The sequence below is a fragment of the Crotalus tigris genome, unplaced genomic scaffold (assembly GCF_016545835.1).
Source record: "Crotalus tigris isolate CLP2741 ecotype Arizona unplaced genomic scaffold, ASM1654583v1 scf7180000017573.2180621, whole genome shotgun sequence".
NCBI classification, from domain to species: domain Eukaryota; kingdom Metazoa; phylum Chordata; class Lepidosauria; order Squamata; family Viperidae; genus Crotalus; species Crotalus tigris.
The window spans coordinates 983,209-1,004,420 of NW_024096483.1; the positions used below are offsets into that span (position 1 = coordinate 983,209).

A 21,212-nucleotide genomic window follows, 5' to 3' on the forward strand; every position below is an offset into this window, starting at 1 on the left:
TGTCATATAAAATAAATGTTGTATGTTGGTAGTAGTTTTAGCCCGGGGGAAAGGGGTGTTATGTCCCGAGCCTTTGCAAACGGCTCGGGCGTTTGCAGGCAGTCCCGGGCAGGTGCAAAGCTGCCCGGGACCAGACAGGCTGTCGCCAGCGCCGTGCGCATGCGCGGGTGCTGGCGCGGGAAAAGTAACCCATTTACCCGGGAGTTGCCTATATAAGAGGCTGCGAGGCGTTTGGGCGAGGCTGAAGTCATCTTCCTGTAAGCTGAACGCTGAATAAAAGAAACTGAGAACTCCAGCTGCTTCTCGTGTCTGTTTTCCCGCCAAGGACGCAACAGTTTCCAAAGTCAGGAGACGAGCATTGGGCTATCATGAATTGTCAGAGGTAGTACTAGATAATAAGCATTGATAATTCAATAGCTGATAGATGGGAGCAGGGAGGGAAAGTCAAAGGACTATATATGGGAAATTAGAACCCATACATAATTTTCTTTGGGACCAATTAATGTTATTCAAGTTTGCATATTCTTAATCAGAAATATGATTTAATTTAAGTTGCAGTAATTTAAGTCACAGGCCAGAAGGGGAGCATCTTTTATAATAAAAATCAACAAGTCACCATGTCGATGGTGGGGTTCTCAATATTTACTGATCTAATTTATAAATAAAAACACCATCTAAATGAAATTACAGTAACCAGGTGGGAGCTGACCACTGCAGGAACAAATTAGGCCTGAGCATAAATATTTTAGGATAAAATTGCAGACACTTTCATTTATTTTATGAGCTAGATTAGAGAGATTTCTTCTAGGTGGTGGCAGGAAGAAAGAGAGAAGAAAGAGTCCTTCCTCTCTCTTGTTTGCATTGTTACCGGTGATTTTTTTAAAAAAAAAAATATCACAGAACAAATTATAGTATAGTGTTCAGTTGCAATAAAGACATTCAGCCACAATATCCCACACAACCACTATTGAGACCACAAGCGGTCTCAAACAGCCTCCTGTTTTTTATGCAAGAGATCACAGATTCAACCTATGGAGTTCAGAGGCATCTGTCCTTTTTATCAAAATGACAAGAGCAGCACTGAACTCTCATACTACAAACTCTGACCTTTTCACAGATGTGATGCACATACAAAAAGGAGTAAAGCTTACAATGTCACACCACAAGACTGCTTTCCTCTTACTTCCATACAGTGGTCCCTACGTACAGAAGAACACCTCTGGCAAAATTACTTAAGTGCAGAATTAAGTTCATTTGAAAGCAGAACAAACAACAAGAAAAAAGATTGGCTAAGAAAGCAGAGATACAATTCCCATTTCCACTGGCATTGGCAGTTTATATAAAAGCCCTTTTCACATCATGTCTGAAAGGACACATAACTGGTAACATTCTCACAAATTCATGAAATCCTCTATCTCCTTGATTGGCATAATTTCCACAGTCGTGGGCATGCTGACTGTTCAAATGAGTATACACCAAAACATTAATGCCTTACAGTACTTTCTTCCATATCGAATATACATGTCACCGCAATTATTAGTTCAGTATATTTCTTGTAACATTGAAGAAGGGAAATCTTAAAGTTCTGAATGGTGGCTTCTTTCTTTACATATAGTCAGTCTTCGTAAGAGCAGTCTATATAGTCAAACTAATTCCCATCTCCAAAGTCTTAGTGTGAGCTATTTGACTGACAGCATGGCTGATTGATTATAATTGCCTTCTATTGCCAAGAATTTGCCAACATTAGTCATCCTCTTTCCATATGGTGGTGGCCAGTTTTAATTATCAGAGCGTCTTAAGATGAAAATTTAAAAGTAAAAACAAGCAAAAACCCTTCAAAGGAACCAAACACCCCACAGAACAATGTTTAAAAGTGCAATAAAATATTGATACTGTAAAATGATTCAAAAGAGAAATAAAAGACATGATGTAATTTCAGAGGTTGAAGAAGAGAAAATAAAAGAAAGTGGAGCGGACTGGAGTTTCTCCAGGGAGAATGAGGAATGCCTTTAACAGCCTGTATGGCTTTACAGGAATATTCCTTTCACTTGCCAGGTGCTCGTGGAGAAAAGAAAACATTTTTTATCCCACTCTGGGCTGCTTTAATCATACTCCTGCATGTCAAATAAGACATTGCACTTTAAAGCCACGGAGGAAGAAAGCTGAAGCAGAATTGCCACAGGGAAGAGGAAATTTCAAATTAAATAGTGGAGGTATTCAAATTAAATAGTGGGAAGAGAGGATAAAAGTAGGGTCCATCTTTATTTCTTAACCCAATGCTACAATATTTTTTCAAAGCTAGACAGACTATGGTTCGCAACTGTCAATATAAAATAGCATACATTCAAAGGATTTAATGGAGCATATATTAGGAGTTAGCTTTTCATTTCCACAGGGGAACAGTACTTCAGATGCATTTGCCATTCAACATAACTTTAAATATACTTAAGATATACGGTGTATTTATTTTTTTTGGCTTTAGGCATAAAGTACTGTTGATGCTAGTTCTCAAGAGAAATCTTTAAAAATGAAAAAGCAATAAATCTGGGCTTGGTTTGCAGGAAAATGGAGGTACATCACCAGATACGTTGACCTTCTTTCCATTATCTGTATCAATAAGGTTAGTTAAAAATAAACAAGTAGTTGGGGTTAACAACTACTCTCACCAAGAGCTCTCACCAAGAATGCTATTTTATATCAGCTTTAGGATCTAACCAATATTCATAACTTTTTCAAATATTTGCTAAACTCTCGGTGCAATCATAAAGCAGCCATATGCCGAGAATATTAGCTGAGCAAATAACTGAATGCAAATAAACAAGAGTATTACTTCAAAGGCCAATAGCATTCAGAAAATGATACACAAAACCAAACAAAAATCCAATATGTCCCATATGTGACAATCTACCTTGATACGTTGGCTTGAGTTCAAGTATTATAAAGCAAAAGCATGACTGTTATATTTTTTAAATCATCTAATATTGTCCTTAAGTTTGTAATATATCTAAATATACTTTTTACAGCACAGAAAGAAGACAACTGCCATATTTAAATTAAATATTGAATTTGGCCATACTAAAAGAATCTTACAGTACCATTTATGCTAACAACTGTCATCTATATACATACACAGTATATAAAGGGAAGGGAGTCCCTGTGAATTTTAGTCTGCTAATCATTGCCAGCCATAGGGGGTGGTGCTCATCTCTGTTTCAAGGCCATTGAGCCAGTGCTATCCGAAGATATTTCCACGGCCATGTGGCCAGCATGACATACATAACAGAGCACTGTTACCTTTCTACCAAAGTGGTACCTATTTATCTTGCATGTTTTAAACTGCTAGGTTGATAGGAGGTGGAGCAAGGATGGGAGCTCATCCCATCACGTGGCACTCAGGTCTCAAATCTTTCCAGCTGACAAACCCAGTGTCTTAACTGCTGAGCCTTTTATTTGAATATACAGTATATTCTTAAAGGTAAATCCATTAAGTGCAGTGGACTTAAGGTGTATTTCTTACCTGCAACAAATGACAGCCTTGCAGGACAATGCTAGGTCCAAGAAGGACTGCCTCACTTCAAAGGACAGGGCAAACTTCAAAGTCTGGCCATCTATAATCAAAGCAATATCATTTTCTTTGCCTAGTGAGTCTCCTAGATTTTCACAATGGTGTGTTAATGCAGCTCTTGTTGCCTAAATGAAAAAAGAGGGCAGGGGAGAAGAAAACAACCTTTTATTACCATTTTTGTTAAGTAGTACAGCCCAAACTGAGAAACTTGAAGAATTTATTCAAGGATGAATTCTGATAGAATCCACATTTGTTATTGCAAGTATATTACAAAAAGATGAAAATGCACGAGAAAGGAGGCAATATGACTTTCAGATTACAGACATGATCTATTCTGATGGAAATCTTTTGAATTTCTCCAGTTACTGGATCAGTCATTAGCTGTTGCTAGGTAGTATTGGTATAACTTGTGATATTTTCCTTCAGTCCAGAATGCAGTGGGTGAGTTTTGTACCAATATTCCACATAAAGAGCTAACAGAATAAATATACAGCTCTTTCCTGAAGCTGTAAAATGCAAAAGTTTATATGCTAAATTACATAAACTAAATTGGGGTGTGTATTCTATGTTAATTTCCATCATTGCAGGTTCTTAAACAGGACTTTAGTTTGAGCTGCTTCTCATTAAGATCTTAATTTTTTAAAGTTTTATTTTGCTACTGGCCTTAATCTGTTCAAATTAATATAACTGGCTTCTGAAATGTTTCAATTTCTGTTTTTAACATAGACTGTATTTTATTACCATTTCATTTGGGATGCCTTGCTTTTCCTTGGCCAGAGAACTATAAAATATAAAAATCTGCCAGTTTCGAACTCAACTGATATAGTATGAAATACGAAAATGCTAGCCCATTAGCCATATACTTCCAGATTATTTTGTTTTATTTCCAACCCCAGTATACTGGGCCCTTTCTGGGCCTTCCTCACAATGAGCATAAACAAATTTAGTGACTACTCCACCCCCTATAAAATTATAAACAATTATCTCTCCATCCCATATCCTATCTCTTATCTACAAACAAATCCATAAATCATTTTTTCAGTCCTGGTGTCCATAAAAAAATCCTTAAAGGGTTATTTTAATCTTGATCAAATAAAAGTAAAAGAAAGAAATCTAAAGTTGTTTTAACAATCTTAATCTTTAGTTCATTCAAATATTGTTGTAGGATTTGGTTTCTCTTCATTTTTTCTTTGTTCCATCATGTAGAATTCATCAAGGTCTTAACAAGCTTTCTTTAAATAAATCCAAAGGGGAAAAAAATTTCCAGGTTGTTCTTTTGAGTTATCATTTGTGTTTCCCTTTTGAATTTTAAAACATCAGCCAATTTCTTTTATAGATCCAGTGAAACATTATTTTTCAAGTCATTCTCTTGGCTTGTTAGTTGTAAATGCACTTTTGTTACTATCTTTATATTATTAATAAAATATGTTCTACATCTGTTATTTCTTCAATAACATATTATGGACATAGTCTGTCCATAGAAGCAGATATCTTTACTAACATTGTTGATATTCTGTGTTGGAATATTCATGAGCAGGAAGAGTCATGTGGTAACTCAGTCAGGCAATGTGAGAAAAGTGCTACTGAGTCTGTGCAAAAAAGGTATTGAGTTAGAAGCTAGATCTTTTATCCAGTCTCAGGTCTGTCTCTGTATCTCTCTGTAAGAAGTCTTCATTGTGCTATGTTGCTGTAAAGACGAATGTATGGTATTATAAATATTTTGATATGAATATAAAGAGGTTACTTGAATCAGCTAAATGCAGTCAACTCTGAGAGCTTCTGATTTATTTTTACCAACAGAGAAATTAAAATTCTCTAACATTCTGCTACTACTTTCTGATTCCATTCTTCAAAAGTCTATTTCAGTATTTTCATTGCTATAATGCTTTGCCTCATTTTGCAGGTTTGTGTTTTCTTCCTCTGCCTAAAATCTTTAGTTGCCCCTAGTATCCAGTTTTTAAAATAATTAAATTATTTATCTGTGTTATGTCAATGATTAATTTAAATGAAGGATGGAGAATTCTAATTAATTAAATTCTTCCAATCTGATACGCTTTAGAGGGGTGAACCATCATGTTACTTTCCTATTCCACATTTGCCATCAATTAGCAGAGGACCTCTTACTATTACCTTATTTTGTTTAGTGTTAGCAACTAGATAACAACATCAGACTATGATCTTACAGATTTGAGAGGTATAAGGTGAAGAAAGAAAAGCATACTTCCCATAGAAGAGAAACCCAGAACATTTGTATCACGATCCTAAATATGTTCTTTTCTAATTCTGATTATCAAATACGAAGTTCTGGGCTTCCCTTCTGTGGAAAGTATGCAAATGGAGCCAAGGCAGGTCTGACAGTTGGAGAATAGATAGCTCAGAACTGACCTAGATCCAATCCAATATCTGTAATTAGTATTTCTGAATCAATGCAACCTCAACTAAAGATCTTTAATTATATGCTTAATATGCATAAAGGAAATCAACCCTAACTATTGTTTAGAAGGACAGCTACTGAAACTGAAGCTCAAATACTTTAGCTACCAAATGAGAACAGAGGAATCATTGGAAAAGACCCTGATGTTGGGAAAGATTGAAAGCAAAAGGAGAAGGGGACAGCAGAGGGTGAATGGTTGTGTCATGGATGCAATGAACATGAATTTGAACCAACTCTGGGGGGCAGTGGAGGGCAGGTGGGTCTGACATTCTATGGTCCATGGGGTCACAAAGAGTCAGACATGAGTTAGCAACTGAACAACATATCAGAGTTTAGATTATTTCCCTTTATAATGCTCTAAATTGCAGACACAGCTGCAGAAAATAAAAGTGGGTATCACAAGTAAAAGTAATATATTATGCACCACTGTAATTTTTTGCATGTTTTTGATTTAGTTTCATCCTGTGGTGAATTTATACAGGTTAATTTAAATATTGAACATATTGCTTTCCAGACCAATCTATTCATGTGGATGCTGTTCTGGGGGAAAATGAAAGTTGAAAACATTCACCATTTTAAAATAATGGGGAAAACCCAGGATAGAAACTTAACAAATACATAAAGATTAATTTCCACCATTTTGAGAGGTAAATTTTAAGAATGAATACTTATAAAACTCACATAGTATTATTCTTAGCTGTAAAATTTAATTCTCCAGATTAATTCTATTTTAGAAAGCATTTTTCCAGAGCATTCTGGAAAATTTAAACCAGCAGTATTTGTTGAAATATGAATGACTTTTCTTTAAGTTGTGAAAATCACCCCATCTCAAAACTACAAAAGAAGAAAGGCAGCTTCACTCCCATCCAAATTCAACACAGAGTAAACATTCTGCTGAAAGTTCAATAAAGCTTGAATATGAAGCATTTAAAGAATGGACAGAATATTCCATCTATAGAATTAGAAATGATAATATCCGGCGTGAGATTGAATAATCCTATAAATACAAAACTTTTTGAGGGAAAAATGAGAATGATCTAATTAGAAAGATCTAATTTAGCTTCAACAGTGCAAGAAAAACAATGAATGAATCAACATTTCTTCTATTTTTACGAAATTAAATTAAAAAGGTATTTTCAATGTTAGCTGACAATATCCTGCATAATTATTAGTTGATTTCTGACAATATATTTTCTGCAATATATTTTCTAAAACACAAGCTATTTAATATGTTTCCAACATGTTTAACATTATTCTACAAAGCTTCTAGGATTCAGCTGTGTTAATCATAGCATTTTGTCCAATGGGTTACCCGATGCCTTTGAAAATGTTTCCTTAAACAAAGAAAAAAAAAGTTGACAATGCTTTTCATTTAATTTAGGCACAACAAAACCTACATATGTTTTTCTCAACCTAATTTTCTGAGTTAACATGACACACTAAGTTATATACTGAGCAGACCTACCAGGTGGGTAGGCAAGGACAGCTCAGCTTTCAGACCTGTTAATGGGTCATAAGTGGCTATCTGCTGAGGAGAGCAGAAAGGTTCTGGGTGAAAAACATCAGCTTATTTTGTTTTTCAGTTTGGGGAAAAGGAGTGAAAGAGTGGGAACTGCAGCATCTGTCTTCTATTATTTTTGAAGCAAAAAATGCACACCAAATTTTGACTACAGCTAACTCTCGATTTACGATCACAATTGGACCAGAATTTCTGCCGCTAATCAAGGCAGTTAAGTGAGTCACACCCATTTTATGACTGTGTTTGTCGTGATTGTTAAGCAAATCACCAGTCATTATGCAAATCCAGCTTACTCCATTGACTTTGCTTGGGAAGTTTACGAGTAGTGATCACATGACCCCCAGAGTCTGCAATCTTTTTGAATGTGTGGTCAAGTACCCAGATTGTGATCACGTGACTGAAGGATGCTGCAACAGTTGTAAATGCAAGAACCACCATAGGACACTTTTTTCAGTGCTGTTATAAATTCAGACGGTTGCTACACAAATGGTCATAAGTTAAGGACCAACCGTATTTTGTTGTCTGATCACACACATCTTACAGATTATCTATTCCTGGCTTAATGAGGTATGTGAAGAATCCATTTGTTAATCATGTAAATAATAATAATAATGTTATTATTATAAGATACACATCTAGCTATTTATAGCTTACTTAACAAATGCTGACAATGTGTGCCTTGATTGTGATACGTGAGCCCAGCTTAAACAACAAGCAAGAGGAAAAAGCCAATGTTCATATTAAGATACAGCAACTCCACCATACAGAATAAGCTGATGAACTATATACATTACTGATTGAAATTAAACCCACTGAAGACTAATTTAATCAACTGGAAACATCGCATGTTATCTTTTAACCCATGCTGGGAAAATATTTAAGCATATGCATTACTATCTTCCTCTCTGCTAATGCTCAGCAAAAAAGAAAAAAAGAAAATCCCTATTTAATAACAAGGAATTAGCCACACTTTAGGTACCATTTTCTGATTAATCACAAATCTCGGGGGAACGGGCATAGTTTGTACACTGATCGTAACCCCCAAAAATGAGAATATCCAGGGAAGGCTTAGTTGTTTTTCCTTTTCCTAAATTATAAACAGGCAATTGCAAAAGAATATATAGCAATTCCATAAGGTTTCTGGATGTAGCCAGAAAACTTCAGAATGGCCTCAAAGCATTCAGTGACTTCATGCCTGAAGCAGATCCAGAGGAACAGTTTTCTTCTTCAAATGACTTGCACAGGAATACAAATACACCAATGCCAATAAGGATTAGAATTAGTTAACTAAGTCAGAAATAGGAAGATTCATACATGGAATTATGTTAAAATCAGTAAAATCACATTGTGACTTAATGCCATGTGACAATCCAGCCAATGTAAATTATGGGTAAGTTCACACAACATGCCCATTATGTGGCTCAAAGTCCAGGAGATTAATGTGATATGCATATTTGGATGTGGGCATTGACTTATTTGTCATAGCAGGTGGCATCTCCTATTGACCTTGACTGATCATAAAAAGTAAAATTGAACTGGATGTGAGTCTACAGTACTAGGACAGTTGTCTAGGTAGGGATGTGAGCATATCTATAAATATCCTGGAAAAGGACAGTGGCAATCTACTTTTGCATTGTTGACAAAAGAGCTACATGGAATTATGTAATAACCAAAAAAAAAGAAAGAAAGAAAAAGCAACATCTTCTTTCTCTTTTTGGAAATCTAATCCAAACATTGAATTATCTTATGATTCTTCTAACTTGGAAGTCAGGTGCCAATGAACAAACATATTATATATGTAATTAGCATATATGTAATTAGCTTCTCATCCTGAACCTCTCCTATCATATGCACAATATATATTTGGCTATGGCAGAATCATACCTATTCAGGCACATATTTGGCAAGATTGTTCTATAACTAGACCATATTTATACAGCACATGATGAGATTGTTAGCTTATCCATAGTTGATTACATAAACTTGGGTTCACACAACACAAAAACCCTTGCAAATCCCTTAGTCTTAGGTGTAATGTGTGAACTCATTCCAAAACAAAACAGCCTGGCTTCAGATAAAACTGCAAGACTGACTTGGAGAGAAAATGAAGGAAAATGTTAATGTAAAATCCTATTTCTTGTACAAAGAGAAACTGAAGAGGGAATGCAGCATTTTAACAGAAGATAATTAATAGTGTACCTGGGTCATGTTGCTAACTTTAACTTCATCCTAAAAGCCTTGAAAAATTAAACACTTCAATATTTTTCATTTACATTTTAAAAAACTACCAAGCAAACTGCAAAGCGCCTGGCACTCATTATACCTTTGTTCATGTACAATTCACACACACTTGTGTTTACAAAAAAACAAACTTTGACTCTTCTGACCTGAATAAATTGAATTCCATTCTCCAGAGCATTTCACGTTGATGAACAGTAGGGCACTGTTGCAAATCTTGGCAAACAGAGCATAATTTGTTGACAGGCAGGGAATTACAATAACCTAAAGCAGAGCTCATGTGTGGTCCACACTTGGGACCACATCCTGTGGTTCGGAAAGAAACCTTGTGATGGTTTGTTTGAATTTCCTAACTTTCTAAATCCTTTTAAAAAATATTCCATCTAATCAGTACTACTCAGCAAGTGAACAAACAAACAAAAAATCCTGACAGGTTGACATTCCATGGGACCACATTCAAACCATTAACGAAACTATGTGGAATTTAGCATAAAAGAGAACAAACAGCCCAATTTTTAGGATTGTGAAATAGTAATGGTGACCCCTGGATCTACAGAATTGGCCACAGCAATAAATTAAGCATAGATCCTTCTCTGGACAATCCCTATAGCCACATCCACAAGAACTGCCCCAAAAGGCTATCAGCCATATTGATGAGTGAGCATTGTAATCAATTTAATCAGATAAGCTGAAAAAGTACAGGTCTTTTTTTCCTTGGAATTTTACTTCTCTAAACATGCAATGACAGATTTGTCTTCCCATTGTAGCTCCCAAAGCAACTCATCAATGTACATGAAGATTACTTTTCATAAGTGAATTATGAAAGCTAGGAACTTTATTCTGTAGATATAAAAGCATTTCCCCTTATATACATGGGCTTCCCTCAATCTTATTCTGGGGCTTTTAGGGTTGCATGGTTGAAAGAAAATCACATGGTATGATTTATATCATTGTTCCATCTGTGTTCAGAGACTAAGCACTCTTTTAGTGTCTTCCTGTCATACTTCTTAAAGACATTGGTTTTGATCTGAGTCACACAATGCAGAATTTCATAATATGGTTTATTTGGGTTTTGTATACTGTATTATGTTGTGCAAACTCAATACATTCAGAATTAGCTTGCCTGAGAGAAATTATAAACAAGAACTTACAGAAAATGCTTATCTGCCCCCTTCAATTTTTTCTCATAAAAAAGATAACCCTACAGTAATCTATGATTACCAGATTTTGAACTCACTAATATGGATAACTGCTTTCTTCTCATTTCTGAACTATTAGAATCATGCAGATGACTTTTTTTTTTTTGGCAAACTGCACCTCAGAGGGCCTGACAATGTGATAGACATGAAAGAGAAGCACAAATATTTAATTATCCAAGATTATCACTAAGAAAAGTTTAAATATGCTGTCATGGTTGTCTTAGGCCCAGTATTCTTTAGTATCTTCATTAATGACTTAGATGAGGGAATAGAAGGGGAACTCATCAAATCTGCAGATGACACTGGCAGGAATAGCCAACACCCTAGAAGACAAGTTCAGGATTCAAAAAGATCTTGACAAACTTGAACAATAGGCCCTATCCAACAAAATGAGTTTTAATATGGAGAAAAGCAAAGTTTTACATTTAGGCAGGAAAAATTAAAGGTACAAGTACAGACTAGATGGGACCTGGCTCAAAAACAGTAACTGTGAAAGGGACCTTGGAGTCTTACTGGACGATCATGAGCCTGCAGTGTGCAGCAGCAGCCAAAAAAGTTAATACAATCCTGGGTTGTATAAACAGAGGCATAGAATCAAAATCACACGAGGTATTAGTACTGCTTTATAAAACACTAGTAAGACCACACCTGAAATACTGCAACCAATTTTGGTCACCATATTACAAAAAAGATGTTGAGACCTTGGGAAAAGTTCAGAGAAGAGCAGCTAAGATGATCAAAGGCCTGGAGACTAAAACGTATGAAGAATGGCTGCAGGACTTGGGTTTGGCTAGTTTAAAGAAAAGAAGAAATAGGGGTGACATGATAGCAGTATTCCAGTATTTGAGAGGCTGCCACAAAGAAGAGGGGGTCAAATTATTCTCCAAGCACCCAGAGAGCAGGACATGAAACAACAGTTGGAAACTGACCAAAGAGAGAAGCAACCTGGAATTAAGGAGAAAGTTCCTAACAGTGAGGACAATTAACCGGTGGAACAGCTTGTCTTCAGAAATTGTGGGCACTCCATCACTGGAAGTTTTTAAGAAGAGACTGGACAGTCACTTGTCTGAGATGGTATAGGTTCTCCTGCTAGAGCAGGGGGCTGGACTAGAAGACCTCCAAGGTCCCTTCCAGCTCTATTCTATTCTATTCCCTTGGTCTTTCAAAGATTTATGAATCATATTTTCCAGAATTTTCTGGATAAATAGTGCTTTTGAATCATTTATTAATTTGTCCTGAGAATCCTGGCCTTGACAATGATCAAGTTCAAGCAATTTTTCATTGTGCTCATGACTAACCTAAGCTAGAGAAATATGCCTTTGAACCTGCTTATATTTTGTAATTTGGACAACTGCATTTTCTCAAAAGTAATTCAGATGAACCATGTAAGGTAAAATTCATTCTGTCTTGAAACCATCCCAAATTATGAAGTGTTTTCTTGTCAAATTTTCATGTGATTTTTTTTTAAAAAAATGCTGTAATTGATTCAACTTACAAAATCAAGAGCCCATTAAATAGGATTCTAAGGTTCAATAACCTACCTTCAACTTAAAGGGGCATTTCCTTTTTAACCCATTTTCAGACAGCTAAATTCCATTCATACCTTAATTGCATAGTTCCATGCTTCATTTATGTCCTGGAAGTTGACAATTCCTTCAAGAGCTTATAAGCAGCTTTCTTCCTGATATCTCCTAAATTATACCCAGTAGGCAATTAGCAACCATGAAAATATATAGGCTTAATGTGATTTTGATACTTTGAACTGGGTTTTAGTTAGTCATAAAAGCCACTGCTTTAAAGGCTAGAATATATGTTAGGGATGAGCCAACTGTGAAGCATCCAAAAAACTGAGCTGGAAGGCTTTAATTCCTAAATTAGAAGGATACATTTTATGGACTAAACTCATTTTGGAAGTATTGTCCCTAATATTTGCCATGTTTGAGAGGACAGATTAAATGGAGAGAAAACAGCAATGAAATGTGGAACACCTGCCATTCGTGAAAGATTTGTGGTTAATAATACAAAATTGTGTAACTCGCATGATTTGAAGAGAAAAATAACCTGATTTAATTAGGTTTAGGTATCCTAATTCTGCATAGAATGATAAGAAATGTAGCCATCCATTACTACTGCTGGCACAATTATCCTTCTGCCTTCTGCATAGTTTGAACATTTATCTACAATAAAACTGAAAATATTGGAAGGACTTATTTTGTTTCTCAGGTGGGATTTCCCTGACTCTGCAAGCCCAGAATTGGTGTATTGCATAAAATTATTTAAACAAGTCATTCAGCCACAAGCAAGTTTCTCAGAAGGCTTTAACCACAATGTGGGAGAAAAGAGTGCTGATAGGTTTCAGCATCAGTTTACTGAATACTATTTCAATCAAAGTTAATTCTTATACTCCAGGGCCCATTGAGGAAATCTGGCCTCAAGTAATTTGCAGTGAAGCTGGAAATAACAAAACTGTGTGTGTGTGTGTGTGTGTGTGAGGAAATATTTGTGTATGTATATCTGAGTATCTTTTTCTAAACTAGCAAGAGTATAATGTAAGCAGTGGTGGTTTATAGCAGCAACTCCAACAGGGACAATGAAAAGAAAAACTTAAAGGAGACTAATCCAATTCACAGTCCTATGATTATAGTTGAAGACCTTCAATCATCCATCATTATGGAAGGTTGATTTAATCAACAATAGACATATTTCAACAGATAATATTGCTCAGTAGATTTCTTTCAGTGGATAAGTTAGCTTTGTGAAAGAGCAATAAAAGAAACATAGGAAACTAGCTTTTACTTGACTTCTAGTGGGAAAAATTGTGGCTTGAGCAGCTCCTTTGGAATGGGAGTTTACACCACAGCTGATTTAGAGCTCAGGCAGGATCTCCATAGCCCTAAAAAATCTCTAGACACAAGACGAATCCCAGAAATTAATCTATTTGTCCCTTTGGATGTTTTCAGTACTTTGAAGACTATTATTTTTAAAAAAGGTGATGAGAATAACAGGACCTATTTAACTATCAAGATTTGGATTATTGTTAGTCTCTTAAGAAACAACAGATATTTTTTTCTTTTTGTACAATTAATGTTTACCTTCAGCAAGATGGTAAACATTATGACTTGTCACCCCAGGAAGCCTTTTTAAGAAGAGAAACTTGATTGACTTATGCTGATTTATTGACTTTTTTGTAGAAGAACTTAAATTGAAACCAAGAGAAGAATTGGAAATGAAAGATGTTTAGTTGATAGATAGGCTTAAATTGGATAAGAAGAAATGATTTTACAAATGAGAAAACAGATGTTGAAGTGGACTTGTGTTCCAATGATGAACATGTTATTACTAAGATGTACTGGTATAAACTTTTACTGAAAATGAATAGAGTATAGATCAAATGGGCATAAAACTTTGAATGTAATATGATGTTTGATTAATGGGAGAATATGTGGACCAAATGATTTAAATTTACACTGAATTATAATTTGAAATAGAATTTTCATAAGAAGATGAATCATTGGTATTTAATACCTGATAAATTATCAAAGATGTTTAACACATCATCAAATACGTATTGGAAATGCATGTTACCATCTTTAGTGGACATGTCACAAAGCTAAGAACTATTGGGATGAGATGTGTATCTTAATCCAGAGAATTTTTAAGATAAACACACAATTGAAACCAGAGGTTGATAAACAGATTAAAAGGAAATATGGGACTTTGTTTCTATACATGATAATAGCAGTGAGACTATTGTATGCACAGAAATGGAAGGACTTACAAATTCCTACAATGGAAGAATGGATGGTTAAGTTAATGTAATTGCCTCAAATGGCAAAACTGACGGCTTTGATTAAAGAAAAAACTTTGTCTAATCTTTTTTAAACTTGGAAACAACTTGAACTTCTTACTAGAAACTGAAAGAAATGAAAATTTAATTATTGGATTTGACAATTAGAATTATTTATGATTATAAAAATGCTGTGCATCATTGTTGATTTTAGAATACGTAGTCTTTTGAATCTATAAATAAGAAGAAATAAGAGGTATTTTGTATCTGTGCTGAAGAAATAAGAAGTGATTCCTTTTCCCTCTTTTTCTTGTTTTAACTGTGGGATGACACAGGAGCCTATCAAGAAGGACATATCTGAGATCAAGAACAATGCTAGAGGCCCCATCAGGTTATTTTAACTAATTAAATAGGCCACACTGCCTAAGAAAAAAGTGTTTAACCCTCTGAGTTTCTGAATTATTCCCTCCAACACTACTATCTACTCCCCCAAGTACACCAAGCTGCTATTAATTCTGCAGAAAGGAGTATACAATGATAAAAAAAACAGATACTCTAAACTAAAGCAATTCAGGTTTGAGAGAGAAACAATAGGAGAGTTATCAAAATGGAGATGCTTTTAAAAAAAATCCTTGTGATGATTTTCCCCACTTTATGGCATATATATAAATAAAATATTCTTGCCTATTCCTACAGTCCATATATGACTGCAACAAAATGTAGATATAGCTTGAACTAGTTTATTTTTTTTCTTCAAAAGTTTTTGTTAATGCCTTCAAAAGAGCATCTTCAACACTTTTTATAACTATAAAGGGTTGTTTCATAAATGTCTCTTACTCATCAACAGTATCTAAGAAAAGTAATTGCCCCAGGAAATCAATTAGGAATGGGATATTTGGTATGTTTATACTAGTATATTGCATTTGAATTTGAATCTGAATATTTTACTGTTTACTCTCTCCCAATGTACCTGAACTCTATTTAACTTATTTAAAAAACACAAAATATGACATGATGAATTACTTTGATGAAAGTAACAGAAATATAAACATTCTACATTATTATTCTTATTAAATGCTTGGTAATGCAAGGTTACATATGATCTGTCAGAAATAAATATTATTAAATTCATAGAGGAGATGCCCTCACATTACTGAATAAAAAAGACTGGGAATTAATTATTATTTCTTAATTGTATGTCAGAAAATTGCATTTGAGTATCTGTAAATAACATTTGTTTTTATAACCTCCATATAATTAGCTATGTTGAAATCTTGAGTTGTTGATGTATCATGCTAAGCCATAAAACCAAGGTCAAGAAGGCAACAGCTGGACTTGCAAGTTGAACAAGATTCCAGCTGCATTAAAATTTCAGCAATCCCTTCGGTTTATGGGCACCATCATGCAATTTCATGTTATATTGCTGGAGCCAAAATAATTAAAATGTAAAAAACGTACTAATTACAGAAATAAAATAGCCCAAATTGGATCTAAGTTCACATGAAAACACAACCTTGTGAGTTGATGAAGATTCTCTGTCATCCAAGTTGTCTGGAAGTTGAGTCATAGCAATTGGACTTCTTTTCTTGTTGGTTCAAAGCATTTCACTGTTTATCCAAGTAGCTTCTTTAGTCTGAGCAAGTTGGTTGGGGGACCTCATATATGTCCTCCGGGGTGATTTCAATTCTCATCTAATCTGGATAGGGTTGTTAGGTGAATAGGCAGAGAGTCATTGGGATGTAAATGTTCTTACTCCTAAATCCTTTGCCCTAGTGGATTGTTAAGTGTGAATCTGTAAAGTGTCCTTAATCTTCCTGGGGATTGAAAGAGCAGCATAAAAAATGGAGGACAGGTTGTGTCTGAGGTTGTGTGTCTCTCAAATCATGTATCTTCCCTGCCCAAAATGTGAACATTATTGTCCTCAAAAAAGTGTAATTTTTCTTCTAGATCAGTGTTTCTCAACCTTGACAATTTTAAGGCATGTGGACTTCAACTCCCAGAATTCCGCAGCCAGCAATGCTGGCTGCGGAATTCTAGGAGTTGAAGTCCACATGCCTTAAAATTGTCAAGGTTGAGAAACACTGTTCTAGATGAAGGTATACTGCTGATTCAGGTCCTACGGTGTTGCTTCTCCTATGCTGGGTTATTCTCTTATGTAAAGACTGCTTGGTTTCTCCAATGTAGAGCTCTGAGCAGTCCTCACTACACTGGACTGCATACACTACATTGCTCTTCTTATGTTTTGGTGTCTGATCTTTAGGGTGGACAAGCCTCTGTCTCAGTGTGTTGCTGGGTTTGAAGAACATAGGTATGTGGTGTTGTCCAAATATCCACGTCTTCCATGTGAGAAAGAAAGCACTTAGCTCCTTCCAGGGGATAGCACCAACCCTCTGGTTCATTTATGTGGATGATACATAACTGTATCAAAACAGCTAACTATATGGAGGTTACAAAAATCAAGTCCAAGAAGTCCAATCCTTCACAGGCAATATAAACATTATGGACTCAAACATCAAGTTCTCCAGGGAGCTCCTAGAATGTGACATTCTAATTGGGACCTGTGGCAACCTAGAAATAGAGATCTGCAGGATCTTTGGACAGGTAATATAGATGGCTTGAAAGAGAAGTGATTTCCAAACTGGAAAATCCTTTGTTTGGTAGAGATAGAGGTCCCAAACACAACCTATCCCCCATTTTTTATGCAGCTCTTTCAACAGTCCCCATGAAGATTAAGACCACTTCACAAGTTCACCCAGGAGGCAACATTTAACAACCCACCTAGGGCAAAGGATTAGCAGTTGAAACATTTACCTCCCAATGTCTCTTTGCCTACTCACCTAACAAGCACATCCAGAAAACTCTCTGGAGGACATATATGGGGTCCCCCTAGCCAACTTACTCAGACTGAAGAAGCTACTTGGATAAGCAGCAAAATGTTTCAGTCCAACAGGAAAAGAAGTCCAGTTGCCATGACTCAACTTTCAGACAATATTGCAAGGTTTTGTCTTTTTTTAATAATTGCAAAAAGTTTTCAGCTTTCTATACAGAACTGATTTTAGTTACATGGGAAATTGCTGGGCCTCCATGTCCATTCACAAGGAGCTGACTGAGGGCTAAAAACAGTACTTTGCTTCATCTCTTTCTAGCCTGTGCATTCTGCAGGAGGCTCACTGTATATAGGTCCCCTTTGTGAACTTGGCAGTGAATTGTTCACATTTCAATTATTCAGGCTCTGCCTGCTCCAACTTACAAGACAGAAATGCTCCCAGTTGGGAGTTAGAGGTTCAATTGTGCATTGTACATGCAAATTTATCTGTTGCAGAGAGATTTGAAAGATCAGTTTGTCTAGTATGGGTAAGGAACAGCTCTCTTGGTCTTACATTTAATTTAAGTTATACACTCAAGAAAATTGACCAGCAGACCTTATTTCTACAGTTCCTGCATCTGTATTTTTCTGCCCCAGGCTTTCTTCAGGCCCTAATTAACCTTTGCTCATAAAGCGAGTTTGTGTTCCAAAATGGCTCAATAGCAATCATGTACAAACTCACAAAGGAAAGAAGACAGAGTGAGGCCACCAATGAAAAACTTAGAAAATCTAATCTAGTGTATGGGCATATATCTGAAACTTCATTTATTATGGAATAAAACAAAAATGAAATCTATGCTTCTAAATTCAGCTACCTACATAGGAGTTGGTATCTCAGTAGGTACAGCTTCTCAAGTTATAGCAGGCACCCTTTAGCTCTATATAACATTTAAGATCATTGGAGAAATTGGCTGGACTCAGTGGGATACAAGCATGGACAAATCAATCCTGTTCTGCATGTATTCATAAATCTATTCCAGACTCTTCATTAATCTGCAATTTTTTCTTTAAAAAAAATCTCAACGTATTTAATATCTTTAATATTTATTTCTAAATATATGTTCTTTCAAAAGGCAAGATAAACACGCAATTAGAAATGTAAACTATATGTACGCTGTTGGTTCATTCTCCTATTGTCTTCTTTGTATCTGTGTTTTAACAGTTTTAATATATTAAAAAAATATTAATTGTATTACAATGTTTTATATTATTTGATTTTTAAAAATTGTACATTGCCTAGAGTCACATATGTAACATGGATGGCTATATAAATTGAATAAGTAAATAAATAAATGCAGGTATGAGTAATTTCCTCAAGGTGCTGAAACTTGCAATATACACAAAGGGAAATTATACTATCAGTAATGACGGTACTAAGGGGAGAGATCGCACTGATGATGGCATAACACTATCCATCTTCAATAATACTTTACCTATACCGGAGTAAGCAACCTTGGCTCTTTTATGACTCGTGGACTTCAACTGGCATGGCTGGCTCAGGAATTCTGGGAGTTGAAGTCCACGAATCATAAAAGAGCCAAAGTTGCCTACTCCTGGCCTATACAGACGTTTGCCTTGCCCAAGTAAGCCTGTATATTTACTTTATTTATAACATGGATATTACATTAACAAATACTAAATAACTATTTTTTAACATTTATTATACTATATTAGCATATTATTTATCTTATTTGTATCTCATCTTTATTATTTTTACAAATAACTCAAGGCAGTAAACATATCCTTTATCCTCCTCCTATTTTCCCCACAACAGCCACCCTGTGGGGTGGGTTGGCCTGAGGGAGAGTGGCCGGCCCAAAGTCATCCAGCTGGCTTTCATGGCTGAGGTGGGACTTGAACTCACAGTCTCCCACTTTCTGGTGGCTTAACTACTAGACCAAATTGGCTTTTTAAATAACTTATATAAATTATATTATTTACATAATTATAGATACTTATATATGGTTTTATATATTATGAAATGTTATATATTAATATTCTGTCAGAGGCATTAATAGCAGCTTCACCAAAGTGCTTTGGTGAAAATTATTTATTTTTTATTCAAACAGAATAAAAACACACAATATAATTATTTAATGAAGAATAGTGACAATAAGTTTTTATTTTTAGTTTATTAAATATGTATTCCTAAAATATTTTCATTAACTAAAAATAATCAATTATGGAAAAAATAATGCTAACATGGAAAAAATACAAACCAACCAAATCAAACAGAAGTCTTGAAACTTAAGAAATTCCCCTACAAGCCATAATAAATAAGATTAATATTTTCTTTTAATAGTAATATTTTTATTAATGTTAATATTGATCTATTAATATTATCAACTAATACTCCTCACTGAACCAATATATCGTATACTATAAATAGGAACAAATAGTATTATTAGCCATATTATTTCTTTATTACATTTATATTCTGCCTCAATCCAAATTATTATTAGTAAACAAATATCACATGGAGCCCTCAAATATTTAGTGTTAGTTGCAAATTAAGTAAATTGCTTTCAGCTGGTGTCCTTTCCAATGAGGTGACAAGTTTATATGTCTGTCAGCTATTCCCAAGTGGCACATAGGCTTCAACACTTTTTTCAAGTACACAGCTCTGAAAATGAAGTATTCCATCTGTCCTATATTTTCCGCTACTCCACTCCCAAGATTTTTCATACAATGTTAAATGTGTTACATCTCCATCTTTTATAGATATGCCCACAACACTAGCTTTCCAGGCATAATGAAATTAGCCCATGCAAAAGGTAGAATTAATCTAATTCAGGCTTTATGGCTATCAGGTCCACATGTAGTTCTGCTGAAAAAAAGATCAATGTTTGTTTTCTCACTATAAATAACCTTCTCTTATATATTAATTTATTCACAGTAGTTTGGACTTTTAGACGTCTACTAGAATTTACAGAATGCCAGCATTTTCATGAGCGATTTAGCCATTTAGCTCCCAATGAATGCTGGAGCAAGGATATCTCCTCATTTGGTTTTATTCCCAGATAAAAAATCTATGGCATTGGATACAGCTAGTGGGCAAGCATTCCCCTCCAACCATTTTTGGTCTGCTATATTGTTCACTAATTTCCCATCTAAAGTAAATGAACCATAGTATGTCACTGTCTCTTTCATTTATTTAGCTAAGGCGAAGATATAGGTTCAGAGGATATAATATCAGTAAAAAGCCATTATCTCATGCACGTTTTTTCTCCTTTGTTTTGCAATAAGTTGAATTTCTGTGGAACATCCAATTCTGTGGGGAGTTTTGAACTATAAGGAGCTGGCTCTCATCCTAGTTCTTATCCCTTTTATTGACATAAATTGAATCAACAATCTTCTGGTGTTGAAGGTTATACTATCATCTTTCAACGCAGGGATGAACTCGCAGAAAAAGTTTTCCAGCCTATCCACGGCTCAACTCAAACTTATTTTGCATGGTGAAATAAACTGAAACTCAACAATGCTCAAATTACCCAGTTCACTATGTACTTAAACCTGGAAGCTTAATTCAATCACCCTGCTTTCGCTTGTAATTGCAGACAATGACTTGGAAGTATGGAAAAGAGGGTTTTTTTCTTTAAAAATA

The 21,212-nt window shown here is 35.2% G+C and overlaps 1 protein-coding gene across 4 annotated transcripts in view; it reads right to left on the reverse strand.

The window, feature by feature from the left end:
- Window positions 1-21,212, reverse strand: part of ATP8A2 (ATPase phospholipid transporting 8A2) — a 347,289-nt gene that overhangs the window by 209,541 nt on the left and 116,536 nt on the right. For all 4 annotated transcript variants that reach the window (XM_039356441.1, XM_039356458.1, XM_039356469.1 and 1 more), the window contains exon 25: window positions 3,518-3,690. In XM_039356441.1, coding sequence (XP_039212375.1) covers window positions 3,518-3,690 — 173 coding nt within the window. The remainder of the gene's footprint in view (window positions 1-3,517; window positions 3,691-21,212) is intronic.